The sequence below is a fragment of the Jaculus jaculus genome, chromosome 3 (assembly GCF_020740685.1).
Source record: "Jaculus jaculus isolate mJacJac1 chromosome 3, mJacJac1.mat.Y.cur, whole genome shotgun sequence".
Classification (NCBI taxonomy): Eukaryota; Metazoa; Chordata; class Mammalia; order Rodentia; family Dipodidae; genus Jaculus; species Jaculus jaculus.
In genome coordinates, this window is record NC_059104.1 from 32,693,215 (window position 1) to 32,714,258 (window position 21,044).

The following is a 21,044-nucleotide window of genomic DNA, read 5'->3' on the forward strand; positions in this document are numbered from 1 at the left end:
CAGCTCCAGCGAACACAGCAGCGGCCCGGGACCCGGCCACGCCAACCTGGGCTGACGGCGGGACCCAAGCAGGAGCAGAATTTGGCAGCAACTTCAGCGGCTCCAGCACCGGTACCAGTGGCCCCAGCAGCAGCGGACCCAGGAGAGCAGCGGCTTCGGGGTGAGCAGCAGCGGTGGACACGACAACGGCAGCTTCATCAGTGGTGGGGGCTCCGGCGGTGACACCTACAACAGCTGCAGAGGCGGCGGCAGCGACTCAGTTTGCCCCGTAGGAAAAGCAAGTGCCCAGCTCCAGAAATCAGAACAGCAGCCCGACGACCCAGGCAGCAACTTGACTGAGACCACAATCACCCAAGGTAACTGGGATTGCACCAGGGAAGGGTCTCACCTGGTCACAAGCTGACTTGGATACCTCAACAGACCAGAAATCTAAACCTCTTTGTTGATAGAGGATCTGGTCATTATAATAACTACTCTTGCATACATACTCGGGGCTGTTTTTGATGGAATGGGTACAGTGTTTAGCTAAATTTTAGAATCTACCAGTATATTATTCCACTCAGCCTGCTTGAATACTCCTATAGCAGGGAAACTCAACCCCTAAGAACATCTTTGTAGATACTCTGAGAGTCTTAAGAGCCACACCTAATACCTTAAGGTCCTACCCTGAAAATATTTTACACCAAATCAATTGATACAGCTAAGAATACACAGCTAGCTAGAAAATCCAAGCATTAACTTAATCCAAGATGCAAAAATATATACATTATAACACAAGAAACACTAAAAAGCAAGACGATATAAATCCACCTAAAAGTATTAATGCATCAGAAATGTCCTCCAGTGAGCAAGAGTTAGAGGAAATGCCTGAGAAAGAGTTCAAAAGAATAATTATAAATATGTTCAAAGAGGTCAAAGAACACATGAAAACAATCAAAGAAGAAATCAAAGAGGAAATCAAAGAGGAAATCAAAGGAATCAAAGAAGAGGCAGGACACCAATTTAATGAAATAAAGAAGGCAATACAAGACATAAATAGAGAAATAGAAATAATAAAGAAAAACCAGTCAGAATTACTAGCAATGAAGAACACAGTTAATGAAATAAAAAACTCTGTAGAAAATCTCACCAGTAGGATGGATGAGGGAGAGGACAGAATATCTAAGCTAGAAGATCAGGTGGCAGACCTAATGCAGTCCAACAAAGAGAAAGACAAACTTATAGAAAAGTATGAGTGGGAATTTCAAGATATTCGGGACACTATGAAAAGATCCAATATAAGAATTCAGGGCATAGTAGAAGGAGAAGAATTCCACTCCAGAGGCATAGTAGGCATCTTCAACAAAATCATAGAGGAAAATTTTCCCCAAATTGGGAAAGAGGTGCCAATACAGATACAGGAAGCCTTTAGAACCCCAGCCAGACAAAACCCAGAAAGAAACTCTCCTCGCCACATTATACTCAAACTTCCAAACACACAAACCAAAGAAAAAATATTGAAAGCAGTTAGAGAGAAAAATCAAGTTACCTACAAAAGCAAGCCCATCAGGATTACAGCAGATTATTCAACACAAACTTTTAAAGCCAGAAGGGCCTGGAGTGATATATTCCAAGTTCTGAAAGATAACAACTGTCAACCAAGGTTACTTTATCCTGCAAAGTTATCCATCCAAATAGATGGAGAAATAAAGACATTCCATGACAAAAGCAGGTTAAAGGAATATCTGAAGACAAAACCAGCTCTACAGAAAATACTTGATAGAATCCTCCATGCTGAACAAAAGGAAAAGCACACATATAAGGAACCTAGAAAAAACCAGCCATACTCAAATACCAGTTAACAGAAGAGAGCACAGGTAGAACCAGTAACACACACACACACACACAAAAATGGCAAACATAAATACATACCTTTCAATAATATCTCTTAATATCAACGGTCTCAATGCCCCAACGAAAAGACATAGATTTGCAGACTGGGTTAAAAAGCAGGATCCTACAATTTGTTGTCTTCAAGAAACTCACCTTTCTACAAAGGATAGACATTATCTTAGGGTGAAAGGTTGGAAGACGGTGTTTCAAGCAAATGGGCCTAGAAAACAAGCAGGGGTTGCTATCCTAATATCAGACAGGGTGGACTTTAGTCCGAAGTTAGTCAAAAAAGATAAGGAAGGTCACTTTATATTGATTAAGGGCACACTCCAACAGGAGGACATTACAATCCTAAACATATATGCACCTAACATGGGGGCTCCCAAATTCGTCAAACAAACACTATTAGAACTAAGGTCACAGATAACACCAAACACGGTGGTGGTGGGTGACTTTAACACCCCACTCTCATCAATTGACAGGTCATCCAGGGAAAGAATAAACAGAGAGGCATCTGGACTAAATGAGGTCATAGAAGATATGGACCTAACAGATATATACAGGACATTTCATCCAAAGGCTGCAGAATATACATTCTTTTCAGCAGCACATGGAACATTCTCTAAAATAGACCATATATTAGGACACAAAGCAAATCTTAACAAATTCAGGAAAATTGAAATAATTCCTTGCATTCTATCTGACCACAATGGAATTAAACTACAAATCAATAGCAAGAAAGGCTATAGAGCATACACAAAATCATGGAAGCTAAACAATACACTACTAAATGATGAGTGGGTCAATGAAGAAATCAAAAAGGAAATCAAAAAATTTATAGAGTCAAATGATAATGAGAACACAACATGCCAAAATCTCTGGGACACAATGAAGGCAGTTCTAAGAGGTAAATTTATAGCCTTAAGTGCCTATATTAAGAAATTAGAAAGGTCGCAAGTAAACGACCTAATGCTTCGCCTTAAAGCCTTGGAAAAAGAAGAACAAGGCAAACCAAAAAGTAGTAGACGGGAAGAAATAATAAAGATTAGGGCAGAAATTAATGAAATAGAAACAAAAAGAACAATCCAAAGAATTAATGAAACAAAGAGTTGGTTCTTTGAAAGGATAAACAAGATTGATAAACCCTTAGCAAATCTGACCAAAAGAAAGAGAGAAGAGACACAAATTAATAAAATCAGAGATGAACAAGGTAACATCACAACAGATTCCAGAGAAATTCAAAAAATTATAGGGACATACTATAAAAGCATATACTCCACCAAGTATGAAAATCTGAAAGAAATGGATGATTTCCTTGATCTATATGACCTACCTAAATTAAATCAAAATGAGATTAATCACTTAAATAGACCTATAACAAACATGGAGATCCGAGCAGTTATCAATAATCTCCCAACTAAAAAAAGCCCAGGCCCGGATGGATTCACTGCTGAATTTTACCAGACTTTTAAGGAAGAGCTAACACCATTGCTTCTTAAGCTTTTCCAGGAAATAGAAAAAGAAGGAATCCTACCAAACTCCTTCTATGAGGCCAGCATCACCCTGATACCAAAACCAGGCAAAGATAGAACAAAAAAAGAAAATTACAGACCAATCTCCCTCATGAACATAGATGCAAAAATTCTCAACAAAATATTGGCAAACAGAATACAAGAGTATATCAAAAAGATCATTCACCCTGACCAAGTAGGCTTTATCCCAGAGATGCAGGGATGGTTCAACATACGCAAATCTATAAATGTAATACATTACATAAATGGGTTGAAGGACAAAAATCACATGATCATCTCATTAGATGCAGAGAAAGCATTTGACAAAATCCAACATCCCTTCATGATAAAAGTCCTACAGAGACTGGGAATAGAAGGAACATATCTCAATATAATAAAGGCTATTTATGACAAGCCTACAGCCAACATATTACTAAATGGGGAAAAACTGGAAGCTTTTCCACTAAAATCAGGAACAAGACAAGGGTGTCCACTGTCTCCACTTCTATTTAATATAGTTTTGGAAGTCTTAGCCATAGCAATAAGGCAAGAGACACACATAAAAGGGATACAAATTGGAAAGGAAGAAATCAAGCTATCATTATTTGCAGATGACATGATTCTATACATAAAGGACCCTAAAAACTCTACTAGCAAGCTGTTAGAGCTAATCAAAACCTACAGCAATGTAGCAGGATACAAAATAAATACACAGAAATCAGTAGCCTTCATATATGCTAACAACAAACACACAGAGGATGAAATCAGAGAATCACTCCCATTTACAATTGCATCAAAAAAAATAAAATACCTTGGAATAAACCTAACTAAGGAAGTAAAGAATCTATACAATGAGAACTTTAAGACACTCAAGCGAGAAATTGCAGAAGACACTAGAAAGTGGAGAAACATCCCTTGTTCCTGGCTTGGAAGAATCAATATAGTGAAAATGGCAATCTTACCTAAAGCAATCTACACATTTAATGCAATCCCTATCAAAATTCCAAAGGCTTTCTTCATGGAAATAGAAAAAACAATCCAAAAATTCATTTGGAATCATAAAAAACCTCGAATATCTAAAATAATACTGAGCAACAAAAAAGAGGCTGGTGGTATCACCATACCTGATTTTAACCTATACTACAGAGCCATAGTAACAAAAACAGCATGGTACTGGCACAAAAACAGACATGTAGATCAGTGGAACAGAATAGAGGACCCAGATGTAAGCCCAAGTAGCTATAGCCACCTGATATTCGATAAAAATGCCAAAAATACTCATTGGAGAAGAGACAGCCTCTTCAGCAAATGGTGTTTTGAAAACTGGATAAATATCTGCAGAAGGATGAAAATAGATTCTTCTCTCTCGCCATGCACAAGAATTAAGTCCAAATGGATTAAAGACCTTAACATCAGACCGGAAACTTTGAAACTGCTAGAGGAAAAAGTTGGGGAAACCCTCCAACATATTGGTCTTGGCAAAGACTTTCTAAATACAACCCCAATTGCTCAGGCAATAAAACCACAGATTAACCACTGGGACCTAATGAAATTACAAAGATTTTGCACCGCAAAGGACACAGTGAAAAAAGCAAAGAGGCAACCTACAGAATGGGAAAAAATCTTCGCCAGCTATATATCTGATAAAGGATTAATATCTAGGATATACAAAGAACTCAAAAAGATAACTAATAAGGAATCAAACAGGCCAATCAAAAAATGGGCTAAGGAGCTAAATAGAGAGTTCTCAAAGGAAGAAATACGAATGGCATATAAGCACCTAAAAAAATGTTCTACGTCACAAGTCATCAGGGAAATGCAGATTAAAACTACATTGAGATTCCATCTCACTCCTGTCAGATTGGCCACCATCATGAAAACAAATGATCATAAATGTTGGCGGGGATGTGGAAAAAAAGGAACCCTTCTGCACTGCTGGTGGGAATGCAATCTGGTCCAGCCATTGTGGAAAACAGTGTGGAGGTTCCTAAAGCAGCTAGAGATTGATCTACCATATGACCCAGCTATAGCACTCCTAGGCATATATCCAAAGGATTCATCTCATTTCCTTAGAAGTACATGCTCAACCATGTTTATTGCTGCTCAATTTATAATAGCTGGGAAATGGAACCAGCCTAGATGTCCCTCAACAGATGAGTGGATAATGAAGATGTGGTACATTTATACAATGGAGTTCTACTCAGCGGTAAAGAAAAATGAAGTTATGAAATTTGCAGAAAAATGGATGGACCTGGAAAGTATTATACTAAGTCAGGTAACCCAGGCCCAGAAAGCCAAGCGCCACATGTTCTCCCTCATATGGGGATCCTAGCTACAGATGACTGGGCTTCTGTGTGAGAATGAAAATACTTAGTAGCAGAGGCCAGTAAGTTGAAAAGGAGACATAAAGGGTGGAGAAAGGAAGGGAGGAGGATACTTAATAGGTTGATATTGTATATATGTAATTACAATGATTGTAATGGGGAGGTAATATGATTGAGAAGGGAATTTCAAACGGGAAAGTGTGGGGGTGGGGAGGGAGGGAATTACCATGGGATATATTTTATAATCATGGAAAATGTTAATAAAAAAAAAAAAGTATAATACTTGAAAAGTTAAAAAGTAAAGAAATTTTATCATACTCAAAAAAAAAAAAAAAATGTGCCAGGTGTGGTGGCACATTCCTTTATCCTAGCACGTGGGAAGCTTAGATAGGAGGATCACTGTGAGTATGAGGCCAGCCTAGGATTACAGAGTGCCAGGTCAGCCTGGGCTGGAATGAGACTCTACCTTGAAGAAAAAAGAAGAAGAAGAAGAAGAGGAGGAGGAAGAGGAGGGGGAAGAGGCAGCAGCAGAAGCAGCAACAGCAGCAGCTGGGATTGGTGGCACTCGGTTTTAATCCCAGCACTCAGAAGGCAGAGGTAGGAGAATTGCCTTGAGTTCAAGGCCACCCTGAGACTACATAGTGATCATCCTGGGCTAGAGCATGACCCTATCTTGGGAAAAAAAAAAAAAAAATCAACAACCAGAAAGAAAGACAGTGTCACCTCTGAGAGAGCTAACAACTCTGGTCTTCCAGCTTTCCAGCTAATGTGGTCCCAGCCGGTAGCTTATTCACTGAATTCACTGTCTCTTCCAAAGTCAAGGACCAAAGGCCAGCATGGTGCACACCTTTAATCCCAGCACTCAGGAGGCAAAGGTAGGAGGATCACCATGAGTTTGAGGCCACCCTGAGACTACAAAGTGAATTCCAGGTCAGCCTGGGCTAGAGGGAGACCCTATTTCAAAAAAAAAAAAAAAAAAAAATTGGTGGGGGGAACTAATCAACTTTGTTCATTGCTACCTCCACAGTACTTAAGGTACAAAGTTCCATGAACAATTGTTGAATGAATAAATAATGAATCACTGGATGAGTACCGAGACAAGCAGTAATGCAAGTTAAGCATCCCTACCTAATCTGAAAATCCAAAATTTTTCTAGTCATGATGCCACAAATGGTCCACATCTGACTTCATGTGATATGTCAGTCAAATCTCAGGCACACCAAAAACATTATATAAAATTACCTGGCTCTGGGGAAAACCAACTGCTCTCTAATTGGACTGAAGGCCCACTCTAAGGGAGGGAATACATGCCTGATACTGAAAACCTAATCAAAAGCCTATGGCAGGGAGGTCATAAGCCTTAGGAATATAAAGCCGGCTGTTGTGTGGATAAATGAATACATTACTTTCACCAAACTGCCCTGAAAGCGCTAAACTTAATGTTCATATTCATATATTTTTTTTCTTTTTTTAAAATTATTTATTTATTTATTTGAGAGTGACAGACATAGAGAGAAAGACAGATAGAGGGAGAGAGAGAATGGGTGCGCCAGGGCTTCCAGCCTCTGCAAATGAACTCCAGACGCGTGCGCCCCCTTGTGGGACCTGGGGAACCGAGCCTCCAACCAGGGTCCTTAGGCTTCACAGGCAAGCGCTTAACCACTAAGCCATCTCTCCAGCCCCATATTCATATATTAATGCTAATCTCACTTCTGGTTAGAGAAGCTTCTCTTTTCAGATGGCGATGCCCACTGGGATGACCCAAATGGCAACATGGTGATGAGAAGAAGGGACGGAGGAGTGTCCAGTACTGAAACATCTCACACCCTCCAAGGCTCAGGGCCCACTGCGGAAGAGGTGGAGGAAAGAATGTAAAAGCCAAAGGACGGGTACCACTCCCTACACAACAACTGTCTGGACAGAAATTGGCCTCAATATCTAAGACTTCACAGTGCCTAGCAATAACTACACAAGACTCTCATAATAGGAAAGAAATATAATGACATCAAATTAAAAGAGAGACTAATGGAGAGAGGGAGGGGATATGACGGAGAGCATAGTTATGAAGGGGAAAGCGGGGGAGGGGAGGGAAATACCATGGTTTGTTGTCTGTAAGTATAGAAGTTGTCAATAAAAAAAATATATATTTTAAAAAATTAAAAAAAAAAAAATGATCTTTTGGCTGGAGAGTTTTCTCAGTGGCTAAGGCACTTGCCTGAAAAACAAAAGGACATGGGTTCAGTTTGCCAGTACTCACATAAGGTCAGATGCACAAAGTGGGGCATGCATCCAGAGTTTGTTTGCAGTGGCTGGAGTTCCTAGCATGCCTGTTCTCCTCTCTTTCTCTCTCTGTCTTTATTCCTCCCTCACTCACTCACTTGAAAATAATTAAATAAAATATTTTTTAAATGATCTTTCTGAGGTCACAGTAAGGGTCAGGGCATTCCAAGAAATACAAACAGCTTAGACCGAAATCTTAAGGCAATAATGAACCTGAAAGGGAAAAGACCCATTAGGTATGGCCTTACTGAGAAGGTAAAAGACTGTCAGTAAGCATTAGAAATTTATGCTGCCTGAGATGGGAAAACCCTGAAAGTGTTTTTAATAGGGCAAGAAGCATGGTCTGACTTTACTTTTAAATTATCTGAACAGCTTTATTGTGTATAGAAAAAGGAAGTGATAGCCATTGTCCATAGAAGCATCTAGAAAGCACACCCGTACAATATAGACACACATGTATGCTTACACATATGTACAGACATCCCTTTACACTGTACTCATATATGCATGCTTACCCAAATACTCATGCCTCCACAGTCACTATACACATACATGTGATAGTACATGTGCAAACACATACACTTGCACTCACATGCATCAGCACACCCATCGTCATTCCTTGCAATCACACGCACATGCTAACACATGCTAACCAATGCACTCGCGCAAGCCAACGTTTGCAGGCGTGCGTGCATGTGTGCGCCCGTGGGCATGTATACATACACTCATCTCAACATATGAAAAATAATAGCTTACACTTAGCAATGTGTTATTAGGAATTAGAAACAAACACATGGACTTTTCTTGGATGGCAAGGTATGCGTCCTGTCCACCTGCATATTTCTGCAACAACGACATCTGAGCCTTTTTTTTTTTTTGTATCTAGTAGGTGCCAATCATGTGTTCACTCTTTGGTAGATGAGTAAATCGATGGTCAGTGATGTAGTCAGCAAGCAAGAAGCTGGACTTTCAGACTCCCTACCTCGGGTTATCTTCCTCAACCACTCAGGTAGCCAAAGAGACCAATTCTCTCTCCTTCAATCTCTCTCTCTCTTATTTTAAGTAGGCTTGCCAGACATTATTATAGAACAGAAAGCCTCTAATGAATCAATGGCTGTGCCTCTGACCATTCCACACATCCCAGAGCAGGTCACCCTGACAGGGCCCACAGAAGCTTTTATCTGGCTGAACCCTCGACTTGCCAGCAGGGCCCCCAGGCATTGCTAACACATTTCAGAATCAACAGACAATATCATGTTGGGTTCACTGACCGAGTGTGAGTGCAAGAGAAGCCACAGGCAAGTATTTGGTACACTGTTTGCAGCAGCCTGCCAACCAATGTAGTTTTTACAAAATATCCCATCTGCTTTCCTAAAAATAAAAGCAAATCTGGGTGTAGTGGCGTGCGCCTTTAATCCCAGCACTCAGAAGACAGAGGTAAGAGGATCGCCACGGGTTCGAGGCCACCCTGACATGACATAGTGAATTCCAGGTCAGCCTGGGGCTAGAGTGAAACCCGACTTTGAAAAACCAAAAATAAATAATTAGCAATAAGAAAATAAGAAAAATAAAAGGCAAGAATACATAAGCCCGCCAGACTTCTGTGATAATTCATGGGTAAGAGAATTCTTTTTAATCAAGTGCACCTTGTCAAGTTTATAATCTTTAAATGCACACCATAATCCATACTTCACAATACATAGATATACAAGACATATACACAGCAGTCCACACAAACTACTTACATACACACAAGCATTCATATGTACTCTACTCTGAAATGCATGCATACACTTATATACATATGTATACATACACTTATACACACATTTATACTCATAATACTTAGATTTAGACAATTCACTGCACACCACACGTATCCATGCATACAAACACATACTACTATATACAGGAGAAAATAACCCCTTTACCTTAGTAGTGACAGTTTTAGTCAAAATTACTATTTAATGTCTGTTAAGAGTTCAATGTTCAGTATTTAATAGCAAACGTCACCCAAGAACAAAATGCAAAGGACTTCTGTGCATCATCTGTACTGAGTGACTAAACATAATTTGTTTGGAGACAAGAGAGCTATCTGGCTTGAACTGCAACCCAGAATCCTAAACAACAGCACAAGAATCCTAATATGCTCATAAATGCCAGACAAAAGTGGAAGAGGACCTTTAGCTGTCTTACCTCTTCATACTTTTATTTGTTTCAGGATTTGCTTTAATAAGTTCGTTGAGGTCTTGTTTTCTTTGAATAAGGAAACGAGTGTTAATGAAGGCCACTTCATTAGACTGCTAAGCAAATGAATCATGGGCAAAAAATTCAGAAGTGATAAACATACAAGTTCTTTATGCCAGTGTAAATATTTATAGCACTAAATGCAAGTGACAATTCTTCTCTTACATCTCCAGTTGAAAACCCAATATTTAAGATTGTTTATATGCTATCAACAAACATGTACATACATACTTGCTTCTCAGAATGCCTAAGCATATGGGAAACCTTTTACTGAACAAAAATCAGCCTTGCCCTCAGATGCATCCTGTTAGAGAACCCCATACAAGGTACACAGGAGTGACGTAAGTTAGATGGCATTGTCCAGTGGATCCATCCTGTTAGAGCACCCCAAACAAGCTACCCAGGAGTGATGTAAGTTAGATGGTGTTTCTCCAGTGGATCCAGATAAAATTGCTACTAATCAAACTGATATAATCACCATTTTGAGTTTTAAATAATAAAATGTCTATAATTAAATGAGTTTAAATGTAATGATAATAAGAAAGTGTGGCTTCATGTAAGCCCAACGACTATGTGCCCAGCTTAAATATTTTAAATATCATTTACCCAGAGAAAATTATGTTAATAAAGGTCAAGTAAAAAGAAATAATTTTTACATGGTAGGAAAACAAATGATTCTTTTCTCACAGGGTACACATGCTTCTCTATTAAAACATTGAAGGGGGCATAATCTGAGCTCAAAGGGGCTGGTGAAGGGTGGTAGAAGGATTGTGACTGAGTATTCTACCATGCAAACATGGCTCTGAACAAAAACCCAGCTGTGAGTCTGTCCTCCCTGAGCAGACAACTGCCCAGCCTCCCCCTGGCTGCCTGCTGAGGCAACTACCCTCAGAGAAGATGACTTATGAGAGTAGTCAGGGCTACTTTTCTAGCTTTCTTTGTTATTTTGGAAATTATGTCAAAACTATATTCTTTAGGTTAAAAAAAGAATTCAACTCCATAATTAATCTCTATAAATAAATCACAACCCCTAATCTAGGAGAAAAGGTAAGTCACAATTAAACATTGAGACCATCCTTTAAAAATGAAGTGCATTTGTGGGAGTCAAGAAAGGATGGCCATATGACTGACCCATCCTTAGAGTCCAATTCCTTGCTAAATAAAATATGGTTATGTAGCTAAAAGGCCAAGTCACTTTGTCTTCTGATTAATCATCACTTATAGAGATCGTAATGAAGGCATGAGTAAGTCTTACCCAGTGGTATGTCCATTTCCCTTAGGACTGACTTTGATAGCATCATCAAGGTCTTTACCTCTTTATAAAAAAAAAAAAAGAAGAAGAAGAAGAAATCTTAGGTTAGTTTCAAAATAGTCCCATAGCATTAGATACATACTATACATTCTGTAATTTTAATGCTTAACTCAGGCTTTTAGAGAAATTATTATAAATGATGTTAAGTTGATTTTAATAAACAAATTGGCTGATAATAATATGGTTAAGCTTATCTCCAAGATTTTATTTGGCCATATATATATATATATATATATTTCAAATATAATAAGCAGTATACTTTTTGAAATGAAAGGGCACCAGAGCTAAGCCACAGAAAAGAAAAGACAAAGATATAATTGCCTCAGTATCACTTAGATCACTAATATACTAGGAAAAAACAAGATTATGCAAGATTCAAGCAGTTCTCACCTTCTGTTGGTTTTATCTGTCCTGGCACTTGTTTTGATAACAGATCCAAAATCTGGACTTCTTTGGAAAAAAAAATAACATCATCAAATCTTCTTTCAGTATCCACATAATTTTCTCTGAGCACTGCATAAGAATATTCTTGAATGTGCTATTAAATGTTTTACAGAAATGAATGACCATAAACTCCTTTGATAAAATTATCATTAGCTCATTTTTGTTAATGTACTTTGCACTTCTTGATTTCAACCAGTCTGTATCATGCCTCTCACGTTTCAATTTTGTCCTTCCTTTATATTTCTTATTTACATTAAAAATTGATTTATATTTTAATTATTTTTTAAAAACCCATAGAATAAGAGATTATGTAGCAGGTTTGCCTGCACCAAATTCAAGGCAACTCCAAAACATCACCCTTTGGGAATAACATTGAACATGTTCGTTCATCTATGACGGAAAAAAAAAAGAATGACATTTCTGAAAGGCATGAAGCTAACCTGAATAAAAGAGCTGCATCAAGATAGGACTCTTTCAGGCTGGAGAGATGGCTTAGCGGTTAAGCGCTTGCCTGTGAAGCCTAAGGACCCCGGTTCGAGGCTCGGTTCCCCAGGTCCCACGTTAGCCAGATGCACAAGGGGGCGCACGCGTCTGGAGTTCGTTTGCAGTGGCTGGAAGCCCTGGCGCGCCCATTCTCTCTCTCTCTCCCTCTATCTGTCTTTCTCTCTGTGTCTGTCACTCTCAAATAAATACATAAAAAATGAACAAAAAAATTAAAAAAAAAAAAGATAGGACTCTTTCTTACCCCTTTTTACTGTCAGTCCTTTGATTAATTTTCTTAAGACTTCCAAAGCCTTGATTCCTTTAGGAGATGGTAGAGGGAAGAAAAGGTAGAAAGAATTGTGTGAGAAAGCAACTCAGTGGTATGTTGGAGTCTCTTTGACAGCAACAATTTCTCACAACACAAATAAGATCTAATCAGGGCCTGAAGGATTAGAAGTTCCTAGAAATACTTAATTCAATTGGTACTACTCACAGTACAAATGGCTCTTGACATCAAACTCTCAGCCATTTCTTGGTAAAAGTTGAATCCACTTAAAATTAAGCTTTCCAGGACACAGAGTTGGCTTAGCAGTTAGGGCGCTTATCTATGAAACCTAAGGTCCCAGGTTTCATTCCCCAGTACCCACGTAAGCCAGATGCATAAGGTGGCACATGTGTCTGGAGTTCGTTTTTATTGTCCAGAGGTCCTGGCATGCCTATTCTTTGTGTGTGTCTCTCTTTCTCTGTCTCTCTATCTGTTTCTTCTTCTTCTCTCTCTGTCAAATAAATGTAAAAAATTAAAAATTAAGCTTTCCCAGCAGGCCTCATCTTTCTCCTTTTGCAGAGTAGATTAGAGGAGGCCAGCTTTAATATGCACACTGAGATCTTATCATATATAAGCACAAACATGATTCACATAATGTGTAAATCAAGTTGTCAATGTTTTAAATTTAAATACTTTGTGGAGTTAGCCCTATTTCTCCTAAAAGTTAAAAGATATATTTAAAAATATCTGAAGTCATCTCGGAAGAGCTGAAATGACTCTACTATACTACAGTACTTTACACAAGTTAATCACATATATTAAAACCATCATATATGAAAAACTAGGGAAAAAAAATAGAGACTAGAAATGATGGCCTAGGCTTGTAATCCCAGTACTTGGGAGGCTGAAGCAGAAGGATTTTGATACCAAGGTCAGCCTGAGCTGCGTGGCAACACCATGTCTCAAAACAAAAACAAAACAGAAGACTTCTCTTTTCATATGGTGGTGACCAATGAGGAAACTCGAAACTCACTATAGTGCTGAGAAGATGGGACAGTAGAGTGTTCGGCACTGAGATATCTTTATCACACCCTCCATGGCTCAGGAACCATTGAAGGAGAGGGGCAAAATATTAAACAGCCAAAGGAAGGGGTGGATTGCTTACAAAGCTGTCCAGACACAAAGTAGCTGTGATATTCATGGCCTCACAGTGACCAACACTACTTACACAAGACCTACACAATAGGAGGTGGAAACTGATGTCATCAAAATAGAAGAGAGATTAATTGAAAAGAAGGGATTCAGTGGAGGGGCCATTTGAAGGAGGAAAATCAGGGTAGTGGGAGAAAACTATTGTCTATAATTATAGAAGTTGTCAATAACCAGTTAAAGAATATGAAAGTTAATCCCTTTATATTCCCCAAAATATTGTTCATTTTCTTCTCTGATTACATTCTGATAAGATTATTGACATTTCGAGTTCTTTCCCTATATGGAAGATGAGAGGGGGCAGAGGGGAAAAGAAACTGGGATATTTTTCTTACCGTGTACAGTGACACAATCACTTACTCCCATATCAAAGCCAGAGCCCACTTGTTATCAAGCTATACCACATCAGACATCACTTTTCCTTTCTCCTTCCTAGCTCATGGAATTATCCATGCATAATGTTCCGTCTACTCTTCCCACTTCCCATCACTTATGTGGAGCTCTCCAAGCCCTGTGCTTTTTAACTATCTGAAATCTCATTGTTTCCTGTAAAACACATGTCAACACCTTAAAAACTATTGACTATTATCAGGCCGGGCTTGGTGGCACATGCCTTTAATCCCAGCATTCAGGAGACAGAGGTAGGAGGATCGTCAGAAGTTTGAGGCCACCCTGAGACTACATAGTGAATTCCAGGTCAGCCTGAGCTAGAGTGAAACCCTACCTCCAAAAACCAAATACACACACACACACACACACACACACACACACACACACACATATGGACTATTATCCATTCTCCACCAGGAAAGACATGGGTCATACAGACAGTGTTAAGTGTCCGGCATCAGAAAGCTGAGAAAACATCTGCCAGGATTGACTTGGAAAAACATAACACCATTCTTGTGATCAGATTTGGCCCATATCAATGGTTTTAAACAAAAAAAAAATGTGACAATAGAAATAATTATCATGTTAGAAAGGCAAACTTAATGGCTCAGCAAATACAAAGAATGTAGCCAATCCAAGAGAAAACAGTAGACACCTCACAAACCCTTATCCTTTGTCACTCCTGACTGTTCTGGGATTCTCTTTAATGAAACTGTCGAGAGTTTGATTTCTTTCAACATGAAAAATAATATCAGTAATGAAAAGCCAATTTCTAGCTGTGAATTCTAGTATAGAAATACAAACTCATTTTATAAATGTTGCTAGTTCAGTTACTAATCACTTCTTATCCTATATTGTGATGCAATTTCTTTCTGAAAGCCTGGCTTTTGACCTAAAGGTGTTTACAAATGCCTATGTAGAGATACACATACAAAATATTACCAAGATTCCAACCGAAAAGTATCTTTTACATTCTAGACTTAGTGCTGAGTGGCTATGTTTCCAGAACCAAAGTGTCTTATGATCAATATCATTGGTTCGTAAACTACCTGTAACACTACCCACAACAGCCAGTTAGATTTCTTTCCTTTTTAGAAATAAAAGGGAGGTAGGTCATACTCTTCTTTTTATGTCCCTAGAGATTAAGCCTAGAGTTCCTGAGCTCAGTGTCAGAGGCAGGAGCAGCCCTGAGATGCCCAGCCTGTCCCGGCCATTACCCAGTATCTATGACATCAGCTTGCCTGACCCTTCCCCTGAGCAAGAGGTCTCCCCCAGGAAACAGAAGACATGCCACAACTCAGCCCAAGTAGCCTGTCTTGATTGCATCTTACCCTTTGCTATCTTTGTCCATCCGGGTATTCATAAAGATGAGACTTTCAAGGCTTTGGGCTCTGTAAACACAAAGAATTCCAATAAAAAAAAAAAGGCATGTGAAAATGAAACTGTGTGTTATCTTGAAAGGTCAGATACAATAAACATTCTCCATGAATTGCTCATTTACTCTCATTCAATGAGAGAGCAAAAAAAGTCCTTCCGGGCAATTATGTCGGAACTAAATGTACAATGCTGGGACAGCTAGCCCATCTGCTAGTGTGTTCCTAAGCCAGAGGATACAGAACCCTTCCCGCCACCATCTGAAGCAACAAGGCAAGCCATCTGAGAGGCAGGACTTCCAAGCAGACAGATGCACTTACCTTTTCTCAGCTTGTTCTGCTTTCAGATTTGCTCGGAAGAGGCCATCGAGGCCTTGGTTTCTTTAAATACAATGAATGAGAATCTTGTCAGTAGTAACAGATGCTTAAACCTTTAAAGACATAGGCCAGCCTACACGAAAATAGGCTAGAGAAGCTGGCTGGGAAAGGAGGAATTACTTTATTCCACACAGGTGTTTTCCACCACTTAAAATTAAAATTGCATTAGACTTTGGGGAAAAAAAATTAAATAAAAGACATGAACTAGAGATTTGAAAGCCACGATAGGTCCATAGATGTGTTATTTGGGTTCATGGGATGTTTTTATTTTAAAATGCAACATGTGGGCTGGAGAAATGGCTTAGCAGTGAAAGGCGCTTTCTTGCAAAGCCTGGCGGCCTGGGGTTCAATTCCCCAGTACCCATATAGAGCCAGACACACAAAGTAGCTCTTATGTCTGGAGTTCATTTGCAGAGGCAGGAGGTCCCGGTGTTCACATTTAGTTACTTACTTACTCTCTCTCTCTCTCTCTCTCTCTGTCTCTCTCTCTCTCTTCTATCTCCAAAAATAAATAAATAAGTATTTTTAAATTAAAATAAGAAAATTTAACACGTGAGTTGGTGCTTACAGAGATGGCCTTGACATGTGACTTGATCTTCGGGATCCCCTGAAAATGTTCAGGATAATTCAAATTCCCACACGAGGACCCTCAGCTGAAGCAGAGATGCTTCCCATAGGGCACGTGCTCTTCTAGTGCGGGTTCCTCCATTTGCTGGGTTTCATAAAATTAAGTCACCCGCACTCATTCGCACTGCCTTCTGCAACTCCTGAACTAAAAACTAGCCGTGTAAATGAGGAACAGGGAAAGTAGTAAATTTAAGCAACTCCTCAACAGTCAAGGCTACAGGCCCATATCTCCAAAGCATGGCATGAAAGCCATCTCTTATGAACCTCAGATCACCAAATCATTGGTCATTTCATTCTGCCTTCTTCCCTTCGGTTCCTGTTGGTTCCATTTGTCAGTGCTCAAAGTAACTGAGAGACCGTTAAGATGATGGACACTCTTTCTGCCTCTGTCATTCATTTTGGTCCTCTAGAATAATGTAGGCTTTTGAAGTTTTACAACCATATGTGATTCAAAATCAGAATAATGATAATGAAGATACGGGTGGATTTTTCAAATGGCTACACTGCAAGTATTCAGTAATCAAACCAAACTGTGTACATGTGAGTCTATCAGTCTATCAGAAACATGCCATGTGTGTATAACTACCTGTGCTTAAATTAGATGTTCCCCACAAACTCGTGTGTTTTGAACGCTTTGTCCTCAGCTGATGGCAATTTGGACAGTGGGCCTTGCTGAGGAGGTACATGGTTGAGAGCAGTCTTAGAGATGTCATAGCCAGCTCCTGCTTGCCAGAGCTCAGCTCACTCTCCTGCTGTTCTCTTCCACCGGCTGTGCCAGACGTGATGTCCAGCCTCTGCTTGTACCATTCTTTCCCCTGCCATCAGGAAGCTTCCTTACAGACTGGAAGCCAAAATAAAAACATTTCCTCCCGAACTGCTTTTAAAAAAAAAAAAAATTATTTATAATTTTGAGAGAGAGAGAATGGGCACACAAGGGCTGCTAGCCACGGCAAACTCCAGACACATGTGCCACCTTGTGCATCAGGCTTACGTGGGTCCTGGGGAATCAAATCTGGGTCCTATGGCTTTGCAGGCAACACCTTAACTGCTAAGCCATCTCTCCAGCCCCCAAACTGCTTTTGGAATGCTTTGTTAGGTGCTTTGTTCCGGCAACAAAAAGGTAACTGCAACACTACCCTAATGAAAAGTGATTCTTTTTTTTTTTTTTTTTTCGGTTTTTTTGAGGTAGGGTTTCACTCTAGACCAGGCTGACCTGGAATTCACAATTCACTATGTAGTCTCAGGGTGGCCTCAAACTCCTGGTGATCCTCCTATTTCTGCCTCCTAAGTGCTGGGATTAAAGGCGTGCACCACTATACCCAGTGAGAATCGATTCTTTATAATAGAACATTTAATAAACATTAACTATAATGATGAAATGATTATTTCTTTGAGCTTTTTAACCTAAGATTTCTAAGAGATTTTTTTTGTCTAGCCCAGTAAGTGGTATGGAGCCTCATACTTTAAGACTGAAAATTTAAAAGATACAAGAAATAACAATATGCAACTCAGCAATAGGACAAAAATGGACATTTAAAAATCTTACCTATTCAAGCTTTTGTTCATTTTTATGAGATTATCCATTTCTTCACTTTTGGAAGAGAACAAAACATCTAACATTAGTAAAAGTGTGCCCAGAGCCAAAAGGTAGAATTCACCTCAAAAAGAACTTGGAATCATCTGAAGTATAACACATGCCCTACCCTAATCACTTGTGACATCTTATTTATCCCTCAAAGTACCTTCTCAAACACCATATTGCCAAAGAAGCCTTCCTGATCCTCCAGCTCTGTATGGGACACTTCAAACATTTGGGGGTTTTGTACCACCACTATGGAACCTTAATTCACTATACCATGTACAATAGTAACTGAACACTAGTGGCATGTAAATGTCCCTGACCAAAATAATCTACTTAAAATTTAGAACTATATTTTACTTTGCATCTATCTCTTCAGTCTTTAAGTGAATGCTTACTATTTCCATGTGTAGTTGAATCAACACATGTAGGTACTGACTAAATGTAGATGGAATTTCTACTTGCATGATTTGTCTCCTGTCTTAAATTCTACTACCGCTTCATTCTAGGTCAGCTACATTTGCTAGCCGGTTCCCACATTGGAAGACTGTAAAGCCCTGTCTGGCATAACCAGAAACTTGCTCAGGAGTAACCTATTTTAAGCTAAGCTTCTGGCTTGGAGAATTTCACTTCAGCATGTGGGCTCAGCTCTCCTCCCCAAGAAGGCACACTGGGATGAAGTGTTCTCCAACAGAGCTCCCCATTGCTCACCTCCTTTGGAGCCCCCACAGTATGTCTTCTCCCCAGCTTTTCTCTCCCTGTTCCTCCCACCCCATCTGTATTTCCCTAGCCTTCCGCATTTAGTGTTTCCATTCACAAATCTTGGTTCTGTACTCCTGCTGCTCTAGAATCATGGACTTTCTCAGATTTCTCAACATCCCTCTTTTGCCTTAACGTCATAAAACCTGGAAACTCATTAGTTATACCCTCAAGCTTCCAAGCCAGGGAAGGACACCTGCAGTCCCCTCTAGGGGTCACCACAGCTCACTGCCGTATCTCGTGCTTTTTGCCATTTTCCCATCTGTAAATGGGAATAGTATTCATATTCGTCTTAGAAAAGAACTGGCAAATTAATATAGAGTGCTAGGCACCAGGCTTGGAAAATCACAAATTTTCATTTAATTTCAGCCATTATCACAAATAGTTCTCTGTGCATAGTAGATTTTTCATTTAATGCATATCTACTATACTTATCTTTTTTCCTTCAACTTACAGGCATCAAGACATCATCTCAGTCTCAGAGCAATATGGTGACCCTTCTTTACATGAAGATGATGGGGAAAGTGCTATGGTCATCAGGGCTGTCCAGGGCAGCCCTCTCAAAGATTCCCAGTGTGATGAATTGACCACCATCACATTGAAGAATCCTTTAATGTAATCACATGTACTTATAAATAGGATTGAAGGCTAAGAATACTAAAATACTTGAAAAATTTGTTGCCCATGACCAGAAAAAAAAAAAGAGAGAGAATTGTTCTATCCTTGTGTGAAACAAACATTGTGTACTCCCCTGACATGTTCCTCAGTTACTGTTCCTTGCTTGAAATTCTACCTGGCAAACTGAAGCTGTAAACTTGTCCCAAGGGAAAAGAGAAAATTTAAATATCCTATAAATTTTAGACCCAGACTTTTCTGAGTGTCATAAGTCACAACGATGAGATTTATCAGGGTTTGCCATTGCTTGTGTTTAACACAAGGAAATTAGCATAGATAATGAGAAGACATTGTGGTAAAGTAAATGAAATGGAGACTGTATTATAAATAAAGAATATGGGCTTTTAAAGTGACTGTAAATTGATAACAAAAGCCTTGGGTATTAAGTTTCACCATTGCATTTGTGACAAATTAAGTGCTCTTAATCAGATAGCAGCAACACTACTCCACAAAGAACAGCTCAGATAATAAAGCTATTTCTATTCCCTCTGTACAGGCTGTAGTACATCTTCCCTGGTCCAGGTATCAATTCTCTGTGTTGAACGTGTGTAGCTGTGGGATTTGTGCCTGGGTGGGGGAGCAGAGACAGGAAAAGTCAACCAACTGCTGTTCTTACTGTGTCGAGTGACTTATGCCATATTCTCACAGCCCTTTGACATCACTCACTGGTCTCTCCCTCAGATATCCCAATTACTCACCAAAATATTGTTCAGTGGCTATTAAAAACAAAATATTGAGTTGTGCCTGATGAGATGGACCTATCATCCTAACAACTTAGGAGGCTGAGGAAGGAGGATCACAAGTTCAAGGCCTGCATGGGCTACTGAGTAAGTTCAAGACCAGCCTGAGGAAACAAAAGGACAGCTTGATTCAAAACAAAAAGAGGGTTGGGGATATAGCTTTGTAGTAGAGCACTTGTCAAGCATGTGTGGGACCCTAGGCCCAAACCCCAGTACTAAAAAAAAAAACAGACCTAAATAAAGTCAATTAATAAAATTAGAGCTCTAGGAACTTAAATGAGAGAAAAAATAAAAACAAAACACAAAACCCTCATACACTTTCTGGCTCTATCTGAACACAGAGTTCCGTTCCTATTCATTTCTTATGAATTTACAGAGACAAGACAAACGTCACTTTCTTCCATCTTTTCAGCTATTGCTGCTTGTTGAGACAGGATCTTCCACTGTAGCTGAGAGTGGCCTTGAACTTGTGACCCTACTGCCTCAGCCTCCCAAGTGCTGGGATTACAGGTATGTGCGACCGTATCTAGCCACTCTTCGTTTTCAGCTTGTCCTGCTTTGTTTTCAGCGAGACAT

The 21,044-nt window shown here is 39.5% G+C and overlaps 1 protein-coding gene across 1 annotated transcript in view; it reads right to left on the reverse strand.

The window, feature by feature from the left end:
• Window positions 1-19,338, reverse strand: part of Scel (sciellin) — a 63,498-nt gene extending 44,160 nt beyond the window's left edge. Inside the window, exons 1-6 of the mRNA XM_045146024.1 lie at window positions 19,283-19,338; window positions 16,032-16,091; window positions 15,669-15,728; window positions 11,937-11,996; window positions 11,490-11,549; window positions 10,184-10,243 (exon numbers count right to left, since the gene is read on the reverse strand). Of these exons, the coding sequence (XP_045001959.1) occupies window positions 10,184-10,243; window positions 11,490-11,549; window positions 11,937-11,996; window positions 15,669-15,728; window positions 16,032-16,091; window positions 19,283-19,338 (356 nt within the window). The remainder of the gene's footprint in view (window positions 1-10,183; window positions 10,244-11,489; window positions 11,550-11,936; window positions 11,997-15,668; window positions 15,729-16,031; window positions 16,092-19,282) is intronic.
• Window positions 19,339-21,044: the final 1,706 nt, after the last annotated feature.